General features: G+C 33.0%; 2 protein-coding genes and 1 long non-coding RNA gene across 3 annotated transcripts; 1 reads left to right on the top strand and 2 right to left on the bottom strand.

The window, feature by feature from the left end:
- Positions 1 to 403: 403 nt before the first annotated feature.
- On the bottom strand, positions 404 to 5,106 carry LOC133193679 (10 kDa heat shock protein, mitochondrial-like). The gene is made up of 4 exons (XM_061329633.1): positions 5,029 to 5,106; positions 1,438 to 1,599; positions 1,007 to 1,096; positions 404 to 794 (listed from the first exon to the last, which is right to left on the bottom strand). Exons 1-4 carry the CDS (start codon positions 5,029 to 5,031, stop codon positions 744 to 746), a joined length of 306 nt encoding a protein of 101 aa, XP_061185617.1. The 5' UTR covers positions 5,032 to 5,106; the 3' UTR covers positions 404 to 743.
- A 198-nt stretch (positions 5,107 to 5,304) lies between these two features.
- On the top strand, positions 5,305 to 16,153 carry LOC133194075 (heat shock protein 60A-like). Its single transcript, XM_061330028.1, has 13 exons — positions 5,305 to 5,442; positions 5,940 to 6,115; positions 6,599 to 6,851; positions 10,705 to 10,787; positions 10,934 to 11,029; positions 11,570 to 11,663; positions 11,958 to 12,126; positions 12,394 to 12,493; positions 12,634 to 12,741; positions 12,876 to 13,013; positions 14,591 to 14,765; positions 14,952 to 15,130; positions 15,368 to 16,153. Exons 2-13 carry the CDS (start codon positions 5,948 to 5,950, stop codon positions 15,518 to 15,520), a joined length of 1,716 nt encoding a protein of 571 aa, XP_061186012.1. The 5' UTR covers positions 5,305 to 5,442; positions 5,940 to 5,947; the 3' UTR covers positions 15,521 to 16,153.
- Positions 16,154 to 20,172: 4,019 nt separating this feature from the next.
- On the bottom strand, positions 20,173 to 20,805 carry LOC133193678 (uncharacterized). The gene is made up of 3 exons (XR_009721971.1): positions 20,765 to 20,805; positions 20,348 to 20,458; positions 20,173 to 20,200 (listed from the first exon to the last, which is right to left on the bottom strand). It is a non-coding gene; the product is annotated as an uncharacterized LOC133193678 (long non-coding RNA).
- Positions 20,806 to 21,443: the final 638 nt, after the last annotated feature.

The following is a 21,443-nucleotide window of genomic DNA, read 5'->3' as shown; positions in this document are numbered from 1 at the left end:
AGATGGGCGTATAATAATACAATAGAGTAGGATATCACCCAAATCATTGTAAACCTTTCATTAATGGAAGTAGAATTCCAAAAGATTTAAATGCCTTAACTGATATTTCAGCAAGCTATGTACGTAGTAAACTTTTCAAACTAGAAAATGCTTTTGCATTTACAATATTTAAGGTCACACTACTATTACTTATAAGGTTCTTTACTGACTGTCCACAAAAATGTGGTGGTTGTTCTTGTCCATGGAAGGCACAGCGAAGCTAAACACTTTTATTATAGTTGCCATATCTCCATTATGTTTTCATAACGGATATTTTTTTTTTTGGGGGGGGGGGGGTGGTTCAATAAAAAAAATATTAGAAAACCAGTTGCTTTTCAATCAAGCAAACTAAGACAACAAGAAATTCTCTAACTTCATTATTTTATATCATCTAATATGAAATCACAGTATACACATTCACAACAAACATGATTTATGAGATTAATGCAGTCTGTGGTAAAAATAAAAACATTCAATATCAAAACAGATGATGTCCGTTATTTTTCACCTACAATATACACTGATCTGTGATCTATCTCTAAGTTTCTCTTGATGAAGAACACAATATCAGTTCACAGATTATTGTAGACAAGTTGTCTCCCTTTTGCACTCAGCATGGTCAACATACAATATTAATGTCTGTCTGAATTCAATTTTCACTCACATCTTTCTTCAGATATACTCAGTGTTGATATAGAACTTTTCTATGAGTCAAATTTTCCCAGGATATCTCCATCCCGAAATAAAAAGTACTCCTGTAAATGAGAGTGTCATGAATATCAGGTAAAAAAAGAATTCAAAAATATTCTCTCATTTTTTCAAGATACAAGAAAATTTAATGAAATTTCTTACTACATATATTTTAAAATCTTTTCATTAAAGCTCTCTCATATAAAATTATGATGGCAATGTGTATTCACATTAAATGCCAAATTTCCCATTTTTATACATATATACCATCACTTACTTTTTCATCAAGGATGACTTTAGTGCCTCCGTACTCAGGTAAAAGAACTTGATCGCCCACCTGGACACTGATGGGAACAATGTTGCCTTGCTGTAAAATTTGTGAAATAAATCTATTATTAAATCCCCACACTTCCATCAACAGATTGCTGAATGACATAAGCGACAATATAAAATTATCAATATGAAACCGCTAGAAGCTTCATATAGACATTTCCAGTATACATGAACCTTTTTAACTTGTTTACGGTTTAATAGTTTAAAATATACATTTAAACAATGCCTCTATTTCTATATACTGTGTCACAAGCTGTTAAAATAAGTCTTTAAAAATTCCCTCTTTGCTTAACAACCCCCCCCCCCCTTTTCTTTTTTTCCCTCCCAAATCTGTGCCAAGTTAATTTAACCCTTGGTCTACTTATACTGTCATACCTGGTCCCTGACCCCATTTCCTGTTGCGACCACAGTGGCCTGAAGCACCTTCCCTTGGGATTTCTCTGGCAGCATGATCCCTCCTTTTGTTTTCAATTCTGGTGCAAACCTCTCCACCAGGACTCGGTCAAACAAAGGCAAGAATTTTTTCAAAGCAGAGGCCTACAGAAAAAGATCCAATCCTTAATTCACAACATTTATCTAGATACAATGCCATGTTTCTTTTTAATTTTTTTTTTTCCTTCATAAAACTGAAGGGTTAAACGTAATAGGGACATTTTTTTGGTTTTGTCACATTCCAAGGGTTGCAAATAACACTAAAAACTTTAGGGGTCATTTGTGCCCCCAACTTGAAAAGTTTTACTAACCCACAATATTAGTTATGTTGACACTTAGAGGAGAAATACGGAAACATATGGGGTCCTTGAAAAAATGCATATTGGGCAAGGCCTAAGCTGAGCCCAATATGCATTTTTTCAAGGACCCCATATATTTCTGTATTACCCCTCGAAGTGTCTACATGACAAATTTATCCTTTTGAAGATTTTTTTTTTATGAAGTTCATTTCTCTCTGAGTTAAGCAAACTGTTCTGTAACAATTGTTTTACACTGTGACGTAGTTTGATGCTTATGTGATGTCAGTTATTAGGCTCCTTGTGTGTTCAAATGAAAACATGTTGAATAGGTCTGGACAGAATGGCACATGGACAGGAGGGTGCATATTGATTTGATATGTGGTGGGTAGGTCACATGGAGGGGGCACATTAACAATATATAATGTCGGGAGGCAGCATAATATGGTTTAATACAGTATTCTCCTCGACTGATGAAATTTCAAGATTTTTATCTGAGGCAGGATAATGATATTTTAGGGCCTACAATTTCCTCTTCACTAGTATCTGGGTAAAAAAAAATCTTGCTCTTTTTCTATCATAATCTCAGAGAAAAATACTTTGCTGTCCTCAGTCTTTCATTTTAATTTTTCTTGTGGGGTTCAGCACCACTTGTATGCTGAAATATCATGTTTTCATTCACTGCATGACATGTATTTTAAATCATGTGTTTCTATCGTAGAATTACAGAGAGCGTCCTTTACGGACTTTTAAAATTCATAAAGTGAAATATTTTTACCCACAAAAAAAGATAGAATATTCTATTATTAAAATGATATTGTCCTTCGGACCTGGTATGGTGACGGCTTATCCCAAGACACGTACAGTTTATTCTAACTAACATAGCGGCAGCAAAAAATCAGAAAATGTCTTCAATTTACTTATTTCAAGAGGAAAATTAAGGAATATAAAGCTGCTAATTGTGAAAAATACAGTGACTGTGTGCATATTAATACTATATGAACGAAGACCCGCTACCGCTGATATATAAAAGGAAAATGAAATAAATGTTGAAGGAATTGAAAACTGTTAAATATAAACCTTCGAGATGAAATTCCCAACTTTTTCAAAGAATTATAAGATAAACTGCCTGCCCAATAGGTAATGGAATTTATTTTTTAGTCTTAGATACTATACATTCTTGAATATCGGTATGCATCCATATATCGATGTATTTACATTTGCTGTGCTTTTCTACTAAGCCAACTGTGAAATTGATTTGAAAGCCATTTTTGTGTAAACTGCATATATATAGAAATATATGCAGAAAAACTCGCACTAAAGTGCTACAGAGACGTTAATAAAAATATGACGATATAAGGCAGCAAGAAGTTGAAACATTCAGTATATTTTTGGTGCATTTAAACATGTAAAATGTAAATATAAGCGCTTCATGAAATATACCTATGTGACAAGTCTGTGTGATTTACATACAAATAAGTCGCACAAAACTTTAAAACATTCCTTAAATACTGACACAGCCCTACTGATTTCACAACTATTTTTAAAGCAAAGGACTACAAGTTATAATTTTGATGTCTATTTTTATAAAAATATGCGTTTTAATACAAAGCCAAAACACATACAATAAAATACTAAATTTCTAACATTAAGTAAGAAAAGTACACTAGATCTGCATATGTGTGCATCCAGGTTATTGTCTTTAGAGAAATGGACAGGTTTTAGTCTTCATCCACTTCTCATTGCACCCCTTCATGATATTGATTCTGAAAAATCTGTAAATGTTGAACCGGTGATGACCTACACTTCAAATGACAACTGAAAATGTGTCTGAATTAATTTACATAACAGCTGTATTGTATCTACAACATATATATATATATATATATATATATATATATATATATATATATATATATATATATATATATATATATATATACATACACATATTACGCACACATTTATCACAAGAAAATCAACATATACTCATTGTTATTCCATCCCAGATTTAAGCAAATGTTTTATCTACCACAGCTTTAGAAAATGATTGATAATTCCAAGCTGAACAGTTTGGTAAAGTTGGTATAGACATACCTTTTGTTGTTCAAAAATAGTTTATGACAATTTACTTTCGATGAAACATATTATTCTATGTCATTATTATTTATAACATTTATTTTTTACTATTTTAATAAAATTTACATGTAAAATTGAGCATTAAAAATTAGCTACTTTATTACTTTCATTATTTCAATATGAAAAATCTTTTTCTTTTATTCTTACATGATATTAACTCTGCCTTTTCAAAGAAACAAGAAAAGAATTTTAAACAAACATCAAAACAATTTGAATATGTGAGGGTATACTGCCTCGTAAAATTAAAGTGAATAAACTATTTCTCTATTTTTTCCCATTTTAATGTTGTAAAAATATTTTCAGTTTTAAATGAATGAGATTCTTTAATCTGCCAAGAGTAATACTTGCTCATAATTTAAATCCAGGATGGAAAATGTGTGAAAATGGATTAACAACGAGTGAGTGCTGGTTTTCTTGAGATTAATGTGCACACATTTATGTTGAAGTTGTAAAGATTGCTATGTAAAATCATTTTAGGCGAAATGTCAGTTGAAGTGTAGGCTGCCATCGGATTGACATTTATGTTTTTCTAGAATCAAAACATGGCAGTTTGCCAAGAGAAGTGGATGAAGGTTACATCCTGTTCACTTCTCTAAACGGAATACATGTACAATATACATCCAGGTAAGTACTGTACTTAAGAAAGTAAACACAAAAAGTGTAAATGTCACTGAATTTTCTTTTATGTATTTTGTTATTGGCTTTGACATATAGAATTTGAGATAAAACTTATTAATGGTTAAACTTGTTGCATTCTTGAGATCATGGTTGCACTCGGAGAAAATTCGAGATATACATGTGCTCTCTGTATTATGCAAGAGTAAGTAAAACTTCCATAAAAGATGCAAATACATAAAAATCTGGGATCCCATTTAATGTGAGAAAGTTAAATGAACTGTTATCAACGACTGCTTGTACCTCTCAATGTCAAATGTTGCATCACTTAAAAATAATTAATGATTCCTCCCTCCTCATTAACTACATTACCAGATCCATTTCTTTTCAAGAACCTGAATGTTGTAGCAGCAAGGTAAAAATTTAGTAGCAGACGAACTTTGCTAAATATTCGTTTCTCTTTGTCACTGCATATTTTACTCACCATATTTAATCTGCAGCTGAGTTTCTCTCTCCCTCAAAGTCCCTGACCTCGGAAATGTCTAGAAATGAAACCACGTGTTGAGTTTACATTTATGCGCATGTGCAAATTTTCCGGAAAACACGAGGCTCTGCAAGTAGCTTTTATCAAAATAAATTGATTTTTTTCAAAATCTCAGAACGCAAAATGCAAACAATTATTTAAAAATGTTTTAAAAATTTTGACAGCAAATAACATTGTTATTTATATATGTCAATATCTTGAGTAGTAATAAGATATCACAATTGAATTCTTACATGCTAGGTGCGTGGCCTCCAAATTAGAAACCTTCCGAAGGTCATCCGAACGGATCCGGTCACAACTTCCAGAAAGCTAAGAGAGGTGAAACTGTCAACTTCAGTCGGCTAAAACATCCAGGTAAAGTGAATTTATGGTACAATTTTTATGTTGGGGCAAACATTCTGGTACTGAATATGTTAATAAACATAGTTTTTGCAACTATGACTGATGTGCATTGTTTCTTCAAGAATTAGAATTAAAATTGATGTAGCCCACGTGGGTAGCACGTTTCATCAGAAATGTATTATATAAGCGACCAACATAGCTGAGAGGAGAGTTCTTTGTTGACCTTTAGCAATCATATAGTGAGAAATTTTTTTTTATGGCGAACGATTTTGCGTCGTTTATTCCATTCAATCATCGTAATATTGGAAACTAATATTCTTGATTTGAAGGGAGAGGTTATTTTTTTAAATATTTTTTTGCTCAATATTTTGATGTAAGGACCTTCTATAATCTTTTTTTATAACGTTGATCTTTTTTCAATGTTAAGTACATACATGTATACCTAATCGTGGCTAATGTCATCATAATATGAAAATTTTAATTTTGCAACCAACACATTTCCCTTACAGATCTCATAATGTACAGACTGCCTAGCATTCTTCGAACATCAGTGGCGCGCCACTTCACCCCAACTTTTACACGAAGTTATGCTAAAGATGTCAAATTTGGAGCTGATGCAAGAGCTATGATGATTCAGGGGGCAGACACATTGGCTGATGCTGTTGCTGTTACAATGGGACCAAAGGTTTCATTTCTTCTTTGTTAACCTAATGCTTATCTTAATGAATTAAAACAAGAATTAAAAGTTCTGTAAAAATTTAAGGATATGTGCCAAAGAAATATTAATGATTTATGCATATATATGCCACCTATGGAACTTTAATTTCCCCATGATATTAGTAGGGGGAGGAATTTAAGAGAAAAAAGTTTCCCTTCTCAAGAAAACTAATAATTAAGGGGTATCATATATTCAGTATCATAGATTTTCCTTCAGTGATTAGTGGTAACTCATGCATGAAGATAAAACCAAAAAAGATATTTTTGAACTTCATTTATGATTTATTTGTTTTGAAGTATATTGCAGTGGGAGTCTCCCTCACAGAGTGGAAGGGACAAGGGTTGGGAGATATGACATGCCCAATTACTTGAATCATGAAGAGAGGAAGTTTAATTTTGAAATATTAATAGTTATTGTAAAGTATTTTAAGCGAACTCTTTATTATTACAGGGAAGGAATGTCATCATTGAACAAAGCTGGGGTAGTCCGAAAATCACCAAGGATGGCGTAACAGTGGCCAAAGCTATCGATCTGCAGGACAAGTACCAGAACATTGGTGCCAAACTTGTCCAGGATGTGGCAAACAATACCAACGAGGAGGCAGGAGATGGCACCACCTGCGCAACAGTCCTAGCCAGGGCCATCGCAAAGGAAGGGTTTGACAAGATCAGCAAGGGAGCCAACCCAATCGAGATTAGGAAAGGTATACTTAAATTTTACAGCAGTTCAAATTTTGAGCATCTAGATTTTCCTTGCTAAAGAGTACACTTTACCATCAAATAGAGAGCAGAATTTTCATTCTGAAAAGTATCATCCATGTAATAAATCTGGAGGGATATTGGCTGTGCACAGGCATAGATTTGATGTTAAAAGTAGAGATGAGATAACTGACTGCATCCTTCTTCGTCACATCACTGTTTATAGTGAACGTGATTGTTCGAAGATGCCATAGTAACACATGATCCTTTCGCATTGTGATTGACCTTTGTTGTCATGATGATAGAAATCATGTGACAGAATTCTTAGTTTCCATAGGGCCCAAAATAATTAATATATAGTCTTTTAGGCACGGCCACATCAGGTCAAACACAGTCTTATTAATCAATTTTATTGACATATTTAAAAGAGAAATAACTCTATTTTCTGTTTTTCTAAGTTGAGAAAGAAAATTGAGTTATGCCCCTTTTCATACATGCTAATAGAGAGACATTTTTATTACAGATATATATATACAATATATTTCTTGTTAAATGGTACATTATGAATTAACCTTTTTTGGGAGTTGATTTTATCAACTTCTCATAGTCAGCGCGCCAGAGGCGCATCAATACATACAAATGACAAACAGCTACCAAGGGGGTTTCCTCGATTAAATGCAGGATGTTGTGAAAATGGGAGAAAGGTTGAAATTAGAGTTTTAACCTACAAATAGAGCAGGGTGTAAGGATTTAAAAATGCAATGTATAATCTCAGTAAATGGCAGGCCTAAATACTTATGTAAGAAAATAGATTTACAGATATTGCGAATAAGAAAATAGTACATATATTCTAATTTTAAGATAGGAGCGATAGGAAACTCGCTCCTGAAATAGCTTAGATACGTCATTTTCATCAGTTTGTTGGGAAAGGCTGAAGATATTCTCGTGATTATAACAATGCATAAACACCATGCTTCGATAATACGAGTCCCATAATAACGGGATTAATAATCAGACATAAGTTTAAATGCATGTCGGTATATACAGAGAACGCACAATTAGATTGATACAGACAACTGATGTAAATGTTCATATGCGAGCAAGACTGATTATCACAGCGGGCATTATGTTCCTCCAGTATCTCTAACATGTGTAAAGTTCTAAAGCCACAGACAAGATCTCTAAACTGCAGCAGACGTGACCTACTTGACAAACTTAATTTAGCAGCCCTTTACTTTTGTGCCTAGAATGATAATTATTGATAGTATACACAGGATTAATTTTTATTAGATGTGTAATTGAGATGGCTTGTTTCATATTTTTATTTTTGCAGTAATATTAATGCTGTGCATGTAATCGTCTCAACTGTTACACCGGTGAATTAGTTCACTGTTGATAGAACGGAATTCGGAGTGGATCCAGAATTTTGCTAATTTTGGGCACATTGAGTATTTTGGGAGTGGAGTGGGGTGTTGAAATAGCCAATTTCCTTCTAAAACAAAACCGTGTGATTCGTATACATTTGCGAACAAAGACCAAATATGTTGCTTTGTTGTTTAATATACCTGTAATGAAATATTTCATCTCGCTGCAATCTTAGTTAGATTCCAGCGAAAAGTAAAAATAAAAAATAAAAATGATACTGTAACATTTAAAAATGAATTATGCCACGCAATAAGGTTTAATTTATAAACAAACGAAATTCATTTATATGTAAATACAGTGTTATGTCATATAGTGTATCTAAATACAAATATCTAAGTGTATCATTTCTCATGCTCTTATCTTTTGCTCAAAGTATATTAACTTTATCAAAAAAATTAATTAATTGATTAATTGTTAAAAAAGGAAGAAAAAATTCATAGTTTCAATAAATTTAGACATTAAAACCACTGTTCACTTTTTTGATCATTCAATTCACACTATTTTAATTATTGTAGGCCTATGCACATGGAATTTGGGTTTATTTTAATCCATTTACTAAAAAAACAAAATAGCATCCTTGGCGGTACAATAAACAGGATGTTATCCAAATCATTTTGTGATAAACTGAAATTTTGCAAATTAATACTTGGTGTACATAATTATGCAACTAGTTTTGCTGTACTATCTGAATTTGGTAGATTTCCCCTCCACTTCGACGTTGTAAGATCAAAGGTAAGCTATTGGTATAGACTTGAAAATCTGGTAAGTCTTTTCCACCTTTACAAGACTGAAGATGTATATTGTGAATCCAAGTCACTATGAAAAAGATGAAGATAACAGACAGTGATTGATCTCTAAAAATCTATAAAACAATACAAATCTGGAAAGAGGGCATAAATTTGAGAAGAATCTCTATTTCTGGTTTACATGTTGCTCCATTAATTTTCTCATCACCAATATAGATGGTGTTTGTCGTGATTTAACTTTGGTCAGAGTACATCACATGGTTAAATGCTGTACACCTTATTCATGAATTAATGACAACGTGACCGTTGCCAATGAATATTCATTATATTTGTGATATTTTTCAAAAAAAAAAATAAATTATGAATCTTTTTATAATGAAACATAAGTAATTACATGTATTTGATCGTATCCCTCATCGTATGACAATGATGAAGTTCAATATTTTCTCAGATAAAAAAAAATAACACAAAAAACCTGCATTTTCCCCACTGGGAGTGTTGTTCAATTTTTCTGAATTCTGTCTAAAACGGGATTTTCAGTTTAAAAGAAAACAACATCTGATTATATGTATCATAGAAACTGAAATTGCAAGTTTTACAACTTCACGCAAGATGAGGATGAAATCGGAAAATGACAAATATTTCTAAATTTGCTTGATAAAGACCTTGTAAGCTCTTTCATCACATTTTTTCTACATGAATATCGTTGTAATGAAGCTTCGCTTTAGATTTTCAAACTCGAAATAAACTTTCAACTTTTCATCATTTTGTAAACGAAAGATTGCATTCCGATACAGGACATAATAAAAGATAGAATCACATGAGGAAGAAATTATTCCGAATTGATATTTTTTAATCTATACTTTAGTTTTTCTTTTACAATGCAATGAACAAAAATCTGCCAAATTGAAAACAATATGGCGCCTATGCAAATTAGCAAAACGTACACCATTTCTCTATGTGTAAATTCAAACGTACACTTAAAAATCATTTATTCAAAGGTTATATATATATAGGAGCGGAATCAACAACTTGAATCACATTCTGACGAAAAAAAGTCGCTCTGGCACTTTTAAACAAATTTTTGGTAAGGAAAATACCCTAAATTACTGAAAAATTTTGAGCAATGAAGAAGTCTTACACGTTTTTGCATATCATTCAAAAGTTATGGTCAAATCAAAACAAGCCTTACTTTTTTGACTCCTTAGAATCGTGACTTTTTTTTTTTAGTCTTTTGATACTCGCATACCAAATTAAGAAGCAATAATGTTGTAAATAATTTGAAAAGCTGTAAACAAGGTCAAATACATAAAATTTTATTTGAAATAGTCCTTAAAATCAACTCCCATCAGTACCTTCAGTACTTTGATTTTAAAATGTTATTTAAAGTTGAGTATTATAACTAATACAAGAGTACAAAAAGTAAGAATAAGTTGATATCATCATTTTGTTGATCGACTGACAAGAATGAAAAGAAATAAGATCAGCTTTAAAAAAAAAAAAAAAAAAAAAAAAAAAAAAAAAAAAAAAAAAACTTGCCACATTGAATTTTGAAATTTTTTGGCCCGAGAAACCAAAGATAATTTTTTTTTTTTTTTTTTTTTTGCCTAAACAAGTGTTTTTTGTTTTTGTTTTGAAAAAACTTCTAATTTTTTGTAAACTTGATGATTTTTATTGTATGTTCCAGGTGTAATGACTGCTGTTGAAGTGGTGGTGGATAATCTGAAGAAAATGTCCAAAGAGGTTTCCACGCCAGAGGAGATTTCTCAGGTATGTGTTTAGAGCTGAACCAGGAAAGTCTTTAGTACTAGTTTGAATAGAAACTGGAGATGTTCCTTATTGGCTTGGAATTGTTCATTAATAAACCTATAAGGTAAAGAAAAGTCTTTCATGTTGAATTGCCTAACATTTTACAGGTTGCAACCATATCTGCAAATGGAGACAAAGACATTGGAAACTTAATTGCAGATGCCATGAAGAAAGTGGGAAGAGATGGAGTCATAACTGTTAAGGTAGATAGGAATTATTTAAGAGATGAATTCAGTTTTTGAGAATTCATGAAGACATGAACTACAACACTTCATGCCAGCATATTTCATGAAGCGTGTTAGCGCTTCATGATATATGCAGGCATGAAGCATTGTAGTTCATGTACCTCATGAATTCTCAAAAATTAAATTTATATCTTATATTTACATTATTTTTCTGATGACTTGCCACATATTATTGTCATTCAACAATCATTTTTGAAAAAAAAGGTGTGCACTATTTTTTTGACTTCAATCACATCACAATGGAAATATTCTTACTCCTCCCATGGTAGTTCATGAGAACATGAACTTTTTCTAATTTGCAAAGAATCTTAAAGAAAAGTATTTGGAAATGTAAATATCATCTTTTTACAGCTAATGAAGATGTTAATCTAGAATCCTTTTATCCAAGAAAAAAATATTTTTTTTGGTTTCAAGAAAGTGGACATTAATTTACTAATTCTGTTGACTAAATATTGGACTGATTATTAAGATTAATTCAATTTGGTTTATTATTTATAGGATGGAAAAACCCTTAAGGATGAGTTGGAGACTATTGAGGGAATGCAGTTTGACAGGGGATATATCTCTCCATACTTTATGAATTCCTCAAAAGGTTTGTTTGATCAACATTAGCTGTCATTTTCAGAAGGAAGATTAGCAGTCTACTGATAAAATAACAAGAATGACTTCTTTATGAAACATCAATAAAATTATGAATGGTTAATTTATATGTAGTGAGAAATGGAAAACAATTTCAGTCTAGGAAGACTACTAAAGACAGTTAACTTCAGATTTGAAAATAAGAATATGTTAATTAACTTCAGATTGAAAAAAAAAATATTGAAAGTGGCTTGGTTCACTTTATAACTTAATGTTGTTTTCTGATACAGTCTTCAATATTTTTTAGGAGCGAAGTGCGAGTTTCAAGATGCCCTGGTGTTATTCAGTGAGAAGAAGATTTCAACCATTCAGTCCATTATCCCTGCCCTGGAAACTGCTAACAAGGCTCAGAGACCCCTCCTTATTGTAGCCGAGGATGTCGACGGGGAGGCTCTTAGTGGACTTGTACTCAACAGGTATAATTTAAAGGTCATAAAATCGCCTTTAATCCTAATGTTGCACATAACTCATTCCTTAGGAGGCCATTTTACAGCCTTTTGAGATTACATTGTGCATATATTGATCTGTTGACCAAATTAATTTGCCTTTCTTGTGCATTGCTGATATTAATTTGGTCACCAACATGTCTGAATTTCCTGAAAATCTTAATTTATAATTGAGCATTTATTAATTAAATTATAATTATCATAATATGCTGATTAATGTCATACCTGCTCTTGTAGACTGAAGGTAGGACTCCAGGTCTGTGCTGTGAAGGCTCCAGGATTTGGTGACAACAGGAAGAATACTCTCAGAGACATGGCCATTGCAAGCGGTGGTATTGTAAGTGTTGAATACTATTGGATGGTATCTTTTGAATTCATCTTATTGTAAGTTAAATCTTGAGCATCATGTAAGTAAATATATACAGCAGAAATATATCATCCGATGTATATCTGTAATTCTTACATTGATGGTTGTAGGTGTTTGGAGATGAGGCAGATATGTACAAAATTGAGGATGTTCAGATGAATGACTTTGGCACAGTGAAAGAAGTTACTGTCACCAAGGACGATACACTCCTGATGAAGGTCAGTACCAAAAGGAGGTTCCACAAATGCTCTTAATTTTCACCTGCTTTCTCTCAAAAGTATGTGTGTTAAAAAGCTCAATGTTATGATAAGGAGCAAGAACACTGAAGAAAATTATCTTAATATCCCAATAGGGAGGTGGTGACAAGAAAGAGATTGAAAAGAGAATCCAGCAGCTGCGAGATGAGATTGAATTATCCACCTCTGAGTACGAGAAGGAAAAACTCAATGAACGCCTCGCCAAGCTGTCTGCAGGAGTCGCTGTTCTCAAGGTAAAATTTTAAGATCAGTAGGGGAAAGGGGGTGCATCCTTTCTTAATGAATTATACAGTAGTAGGTGTTAATTATTATGAAACTGCTTGTTGGAAATACTACAAACCCACTTTTATTTGCATGCAAAAAATAGCTGCAAGTTTGTTGAACTTATTCTACTTAAGAAATGAATTCAGTTTTGAAAATTCATTGAGGAGAATGTACTAGATGCTTCATGCAAGTGTGTGAAGCATTATAGTTCATTTACCTCATAAATTTTCAAAAATGAAAATATCTTTTATGTACATTAGTTATCTGATGACTAGCCACAAATTAAATCCTTGAACTATCATTATTGAATGGAAAGAAAAAAACAAAAAAATGATTGCACTATATCAGAGTTTTTGAAATCCACCAGTCCCACCAACAAAACCGGTAAATATTTCAAATGTCCAGTAATTTTCTTCATGTAATCAGTCCGAGCGACCGGTAAAATTTTTATCGACCTTTCCGGAATTTTAACCTCAACCTGTGGATGTTAAGTTTATTTGTGAGATCGTCAAAACGATTGAATCTGCGTGTATGATAGAATAAACTCAAGTTCTCTTAGGACAGTTAGTTTTTCACAAAATGGCGGCACCATTTCGGTAAAAGAAAATCAGACCCATTCAAATTACCCCCAGGTGGATTTTTATTCTACCATATCTATGTTTGTTCAAACAGCTGATTCAATTTATACAAAAAATGTTAATTGTAGCTTTATTTGGGACATGACATATGTCAACCTAATCATCATTTACCGTAAATATAAAAAGTTATCATTATTGTTACATCAAGCATTTCCCCTGCAACATTTAGAAGCAAGTTCGTTTTCTGCGCTAGACAGGCATGTTTGGTGTCTACTGTAAATATCACACCTGGTTAATTCAGTCCGGGGATGTTTGTGCCTATTACTCATAAGCAAAAAAAAACAAAACAAAAAAAACGACCTACCGACCCTTGATTTTTTGGGAATGTTACAGGAAACAAACAATTTTTTAAGGCCTAACTGGAATGAAAACAATTTCTCAAGTTTTTGATTTTTTTTTTTTAGTATCTCAATATGTATGCTGATGGTCCAGTGAATATTTGTGTGGACCAGTGAATTTCACTAAATCACTGGTCCACTTGTGAATATTTTTTTTATTTCGAAAAACTCGGCTATATTTTTGATGTCATGGAGATATTTGTGCTCATCCATGTGAGTTCGGGAGGAAATGAATTAAATTCCTATTTGTAAAGAATCTTAGGGAAAATTATTAGAAATGTAAATATTTGTATGATATGCACCAGCTCTACACCAGATGATGCTACTGTAATCATTTGGCATGTACTTTGGTGCTACAGTGATTATTTGTACACTTTCTTGATAAAACTACCACAGTTTATCAAGCATTACGCAAATGACACAAAAAAAACTAATTTTTTTTTATTTCCTGCACATTAATTTGCAAATGTAAACACAGAAAATGTAGAAGATTTGTGGATTGTGCATATTTGTTACAAGTAAGTGGTAGATTTTGTGTTAAATATTGATTGTGTTAATACTTGTCGACAGATTGGTGGATCTAGTGAGGTGGAAGTCAATGAAAAGAAGGACAGGGTGAACGATGCCCTCTGTGCTACAAAGGCTGCCATAGAGGAGGGAATTGTCCCCGGGGGTGGGGTCGCTCTACTCCGCAGCATCAAGGCACTGGAGAATGTAAAGGGAAATAACAATGATCAAAGTACAGGTAAACAAAGTGTGCTATATATAGAAAACATCAGTGGCTGTAAAAAAAATTTCAAGCTTTTTCTTACTTTTCAAATAAATTTTCAAAATAGCAAGGTACTGAAAAACTATGTATATTTCAACCTTTTCATTTGTAACATTTTCAAGTGATGGCTGCTGGTATTACGATGAATTTTTCTCCCTTCAGGTATTGAGATTGTGAGGAAAGCATTACGTTTACCAACTCTAACCATTGTTTCTAATGCTGGATTGGACCCGCATCCTATTGTAGAAAAAGTTCTAAGCAATGAAGGAGACTTTGGATACGATGCTTTAAACAATGAGTTTGTGAATATGATAGAAAAAGGAATTATTGATCCTACAAAGGTGAGATGTGTGGCAAAAAAACAAAAAACAAAAAAACAGAATAAGAGCTCATTGACTTGTAAACTAAAGTTTTCTTTTAAAATTGCTGTTAAATGAATGAAGCTATGCCAACAAGTACTTCTAATTTATCAGTAATTTTATTTTTATGTAAACTTTATTCATAAAATTATCAAGTTCTAGCAAAGAGATTCCTCTTTTGAATTAAAACTAAAAGAAATTGTGCTTCGTTTCTTTCAGGTGGTCAGAACAGCAATTGTAGATGCGTCTGGAGTTGCATCCCTTTTATCAACAGCTGAAGCAGTAATCACGGAAATTCCTAAGAAGGAGGAGCCTATGCCAGGTGGCATGGGAGGTATGGGCGGAATGGGTGGTATGGGCGGGATGATGTGATGATTGACAGCTCAGAGACAAATCTGATTGGCTGAGATGTGATAGTGTCATTATGAAGGACATAAATGTGTTTTTATGATAAATATTTCATTTTGACAAGACACTGAAAACAAATATGGCCAGGGGTTGACCTTGCGTTGTGAAGGGCATTTTTGAAGACTAAGACTGACAGAGTGCATCTGAAAGAAGAAGCTGGAAGACTTCTCATGAATACCTGCTCCTGTTCAGTTTTTCATTTTATATAATTTCTGCTTAACATTAATCTGCTTTTTTTCCCACAGTACTAAGAACTGAACAATTTTTTTTTTATTTCTGTCAATTGCAATCATTAGAGTTGATTTTTTTCGACTTAATGAATTTATATAAAACTTTTATAAGTGATCATAAATGTGTTCATCTTGCCACTTGAAGCATCTCCCTTATCTGCTATTCTTCAAAAGCATGCTCCTGCATGAATGACCTATCATACATTCTACATTATGTAACAATTATTTGGATGACCAATGCCAGATATGATTGTGTGTTATTAGAGATTTTACTATTATACGTTAGAGGAATAAGTGTTGTATGTTTGATATTTGTGATACTGAGTGAAATGATTTGAATCATTAAAATATACTTTGTAAAATAAGATATCTTGCTTCATTGTTGTAATATAGTTTGTTTAATATACAAAGACATTGAGTTTTGGCACTACGTTTTGTTACCAGTAGGAAATGACTCTGCAATCAAGCGTGTACATGTACTATATATGCTCGTTTGGCTTGTTTGATTTGCTGATCCTTGGGTCCACATCAAACATATGGTGAATAAGGCTATCTCCCTTCTTCAAATGAACAAAGCATCCACAAAATTGATATTTTTGAAATTCTGTGGATCTGAAACCACAGCAAGGGGTTCCATTTTGGATTTACTGGGTGCTGAAAGCAAGGTGACTGTTTATAAAGATCTCTCTAAATTGAAAGTGACAACTCCAACAGTCTTCAGACTTTTTTTTTTATAGAGAAGCTATGTACATGTAGTATAACACTTGACACAAGAACCACATTTCATTCTTGAAGAAGTTGGTTCTGAAATGGAGTTAATTATTACGTCTCAAAATAGAGAGTGATGATTTCCAACAATTTTGGAATGAAATTGTGAAATTCAATGTTCTATGAAGTTACGAACTACATTTACGCACAAATTAATACATAGATGTATTAAACTCCTTTTCAGTCCTTATTCATATTTTTTAATTGCTGCCTACAATTTCAACAAATTTGATGTTTGGAACTTTCAAACTGATGGAAGTGTTTACTAGAAGTTTTGACATTGGAGTTTTACAATTCTGAGAATTTTAAACCTAAATACTTTGTAACAGTCTTTTTACTAAAAAGATTGTTACAAAGTAATGGGATCGTGATAGGGCCATTTAGTTCATTTTGCAACAGTGAGCATCAACTAAAGGGTTGATGGTGGGATATTGCGATGGCACTATGACAAAGAAGCCATGGCACGATGACGGTGCGATTGTGTGATGATGATGATGATGCAATAGCACGACAATTTGATGACAATGGAGTGATAGTGAACTTCGCTGCATTATGGAATCCTGATAGGACCACGAAGTTAACCATTGCAAGATGACACCATCAAGGTTTGGGTCGATAGTGCGATGACAAGATAATGCGATGATGATGAAGTGATGGTGTGATGACAATGAAGATATGCTTCCATAGCATGTTAAAGTTGACAAGATAATGTGATGATGATGAAGTGATGGTGTGATGACAATGAAGAGATGCTTCCATAGCGTGTTAAAGATGCGATGATATGACAATGCGATGACGATGCTATGGCATGGTAAAGCGATAGCGCAAATGTGCAATAGCGTTGATGATGGCACCATGACGAATCAATATTCACAATGGCTCCATCGTGCTATCGCACCATAACCATGGCATTGTTGCATCATAATCATCGCGCTATAGCACCATCGCTTCATTGTCATCGCTTTCCATGTCATCAGGCTATTGCATTATCATGCCATCAACCCTTTGATGTGACAATGAACTACGTGGTCCTATTCGAATGCATTACGAAAGGTTATGAAAGGGCCATGTTTTTCACTATTGCATCATTGCACCATCGAGGTAAGGGTTGATGATGTGAAAATGCGATAACAGTGAAGCTATGCTGCGATGAAGATGAAGTGATGGCGCGACAGTACAATGAGAATGATGCGCTGGCGCGACAATGCGATGGCAGGATAAATCTATAGCGCTGACACGATGGAGCGATGACGATGATGCGTTGGCACGACAATGCGATGGCACGATGAAGCGATAGCGCTATGACGTGATGGTGTGATGACAATGGTATGATGACACGATAGAGCGATGTTCACTATCGCTTCATCGTGCTATGACACTATCGTCATCGAATTGTCGCGCCACTGCATCATCGATATCGCGCGATCGCATTATCGCCCCATCGACCATTTAGTCGATGCTCGATAGTGTGATAGTGAACTACATGTACGTGACCTTATCCGGGTTCCTTTCACAATAGATTGATTCACATCAGTTTGATTTTTGTACTGTTGGCAATATTTTTTTTTTTTTACTAAATCCATTCTCTTCATTCATTTTTTTTTCTCAGGAAGGCCCTTATAATTTATGTACTCAAGAATGATTTCTATCGATTTTGGATGTTCGGTACGAAATGTATTAAAAGTAGAAGGAAGTAAATTAAAGGACACAAGACCTTTTTTTAAAGAAAAATATGATAAATTAATTACAAATTACTGGAGTAATAACACTTTCATTATGGTACCTGTACATGCACTGCATGAAAATTTGGCTTTACAAAACAAGTAAAGATAATGTAAATTTATTATTTACAATGCCTTTAATTGGCTTTTCTGAAAAAAGTCAAAGTTGGAAAAGGTAACCTTTACATTGACTTTACATGCACTTAAATATGATGTAATGTCCCACTTTTTCTTGACTTTACAAAAAAGTAAAGTTAATATTTACAAACATTAAACACAGTATTTGGGGTTCATTAAAGCTGATAATTACAAATCTTAAATTTAATTAAATACCATCTTTAATAGCCACAAAAGTTAATAATTACTTTTTCCATTCTTCTGAATAAAGCTTGTGCATATAATAAATAAGCTTTTCCTTCCAAATTGAAACTGCAAAAGAAGTCTGGACATCATACTTAATATACAAAGTAACAACAGATTGACTTAAACTTTCTTTATTACTATACCAAACATTTTTATACAAACATATAATCAAAAACATCAAATTTCTTGACAGTATCTGTTGTTCATAGTCTATCCTGCAAATCCAATACACATAAATAAGTATCCAGGACAGAGTACACTTCACCAAAGTCCTTTTCAAACATGTCATTTTGTTTTGTATAAAGAACCAATTGTTCATCCTTGAATTTAAAGATTTGAATTGACATGAAACTGTGCTCTGCTTTCTTGTTACTGAACATGCATTTCTGTGGAAATCAACAACTGTCCAAATATATATTTTGTCACATCTTCCTTTTCAGAGTCCAAAACTTTTATTCTCATGCAGGCAGTCTTCTATCGTTTTCCTTCAAAGAAAAAAAAAATATATATATATTTTCAGTGACATGAATATGAATATTTTCATAGGCATCTGTGTTATAAATTCAAATAAACTGTGATATCAGTATTCACAGTATCATGACTAATGAAAATTGAAACAAGATGCAACCATATTAATAAATAAAAATTTCATACATGACCTTTAACCTCAAAAAGAAAATATTTTGAACCATTAATGTCAGTCTTTATTTTTACCAAAAAAATGATGCTAATCTTATTAAATAAGACAGATACAAACAGATGAACATGTTGTTATTAACTTATTTTATAATATAAATGGACTGGGCCACTAGCCCTTATCTTACCCCTAAGATTAAAATTTAATAACTCTGTAATTTCTTTGTTTATCATTACCTAATTTTTCTTTTGAAAGGATTATTTACAAAATATACTAATGTAGGAGTAATATAAGATTTCTCGTGACCTTCTGTAGCTAAGATACTTTTGCAGAATTGGAAAATGTTTGTCTTACTTGCAAGATAATTTGTGAAAAAGTACTGGCATCAGTATCTATGGATAATTACTGAACACATATAATTAACTCCATTTTCCTTCTTAGTAATCAGGTAACAAAAGGACCAATAGTTGCTGCTTATCAAGCTATAGTATGATACTCTAGTTATGGTTTAGGATATATGTACCTTTCTCCCAGTAGCATGTTGCTGCTCATGAATTATTTCCTGATCTTGGAATTCTAAAAGTTGACAGATCCCTCATTTTGAAGATAACATGCTAAAATGGAATTCATACTTTGATAAAAATTTCATACCTCTGGATAAATATAGTCAATGTTTTCATAAATACTTTGGAGTTTGAAGCATACCAAAGAATGATTTTAAAAATACACAATGCAATCACAGTTAATAGTTATGAATTGCCAAACACCCTTATGTTTGTTTTCTTCACAATTAAAGAATACTTTAGGTCTAAGCAATACTTGCCATCTATAAAATTAAACTATTGAACCCTTCTCAAGCGTTTCTTCTTCTTGAAAGATCTGTCAATAAGGTGTTAACTCTCACAGTAAGCTGAGTAGATGGAGCCTGGAAAAAGTAGTAACACATTTTTTGAAAACAGAAATGTATAATTATACTGACTCTCGAACAAGTCAAGCAATTGATAATGTAAATAATTGTTTAAGTAATATTTTAATGATACCATTTATTGATTTTTTTAAAACTAATACGTACAAGTACCATCAAAAAACATTGGTATCCCTTGGTCTGGTAAATCATACATTGTTGTCATCCATGATTTTTTTCCTTCAAGAACCTGCATAATTGATTTCACTGTACCTGTTTCTGAAAAAATGGACATGGTTTAGAATACAAAATAATATCTATAAAATATAACCTAACTTGCCCTCTATTAAGAACATTGCCCCTATTTTTTTTTTCTTCTAGCATTAATGTTCTAAAACTGTGACCTAGAATTGTTTTTTCTTGGTCTTGTTTAACCCATGATCCTTTACAGAAAAAAATGGAACATTATCCCCAATTTATCAAGTTACTTATCTAAAATACATATTTAGCGTAGTTTTTCCTGACTTTCATCAGTTTCAATGTTCCACAATGTATGCTGAAAACAGATGGAAAACGTAAACAAACCTGCACTGCAGTGCATGCCAATTGCCAGCCCGGGAGCTCGATCGAGCAGTTTTCCAAGCAATAACCTCCTTAAATCTACCGGTCGATGAAAAGGTATTAAATCAACTGATCCCTGGTTGCATATTTTCGTCAAAAATACCAGAAAATTCGATGAGACCCGCTCAACTTGATTTGAAATGATTGGCTATTCAACCGAATACACAGTGCCATATTTGGGTTACTGTTAAAAGTAAATCGTTCGTTTTGTATTCGAGAAGACTTGAATGAAGAGGATTACATAATACTGAGGTAGAAAACATCGGTATAATATGATAATATATATTTCAGAATTTTAAAGTAAAGGCTGTCAAATGAACGGGGCATATTACTGATATTACCTCTAATAAACAAAACCAATAAGCGTATGACTTATTCAGGGCACTTGCAATGTATGGGAACCAGTCTACAAGGCCACAAAATTCCGCCAAGAATGAACAAAGAAATTGCGGGATGTTGTTTACGTGTGTCACTCGACACTGACTGCAAGGTAATGAAAATGTGCTTAATTGTTGTGTATAACTGTTTTCTGTCTTTCAAGATATTGAAACAGTCGTTTAACATTTCAGACGTAACATCTGGGGGGGGGGGGGGGGGGGGAGGGGTCACCTCTTAATAATTTACTGCATCTACTACCACTGTG

The sequence above is a fragment of the Saccostrea echinata genome, unplaced genomic scaffold (assembly GCF_033153115.1).
Source record: "Saccostrea echinata isolate AGI-Se365-2 ecotype Australia unplaced genomic scaffold, CSIRO_AGI_Sech_v1 ptg000028l, whole genome shotgun sequence".
Taxonomy (NCBI): domain Eukaryota; kingdom Metazoa; phylum Mollusca; class Bivalvia; order Ostreida; family Ostreidae; genus Saccostrea; species Saccostrea echinata.
This window is presented reverse-complemented; position numbering and strand designations above follow the sequence as displayed.

Coding starts and splice junctions, on each gene's coding strand:
- LOC133193679 (XM_061329633.1), bottom strand. Junction 1,097..1,437: donor GAAATGGGGTCAGGGACCAG/GTATGACAGTAT, acceptor CAAATTTTACAG/CAAGGCAACATTGTTCCCAT. Junction 795..1,006: donor AAGTCATCCTTGATGAAAAA/GTAAGTGATGGT, acceptor TCTCATTTACAG/GAGTACTTTTTATTTCGGGA.
- LOC133194075 (XM_061330028.1), top strand. CDS start 5,948: ATGTACAGACTGCCTAGCATTCTTCGAACATCAGTGGCGCGCCACTTC. Junction 10,788..10,933: donor CGCCAGAGGAGATTTCTCAG/GTATGTGTTTAG, acceptor AACATTTTACAG/GTTGCAACCATATCTGCAAA. Junction 12,742..12,875: donor ACGATACACTCCTGATGAAG/GTCAGTACCAAA, acceptor ATATCCCAATAG/GGAGGTGGTGACAAGAAAGA.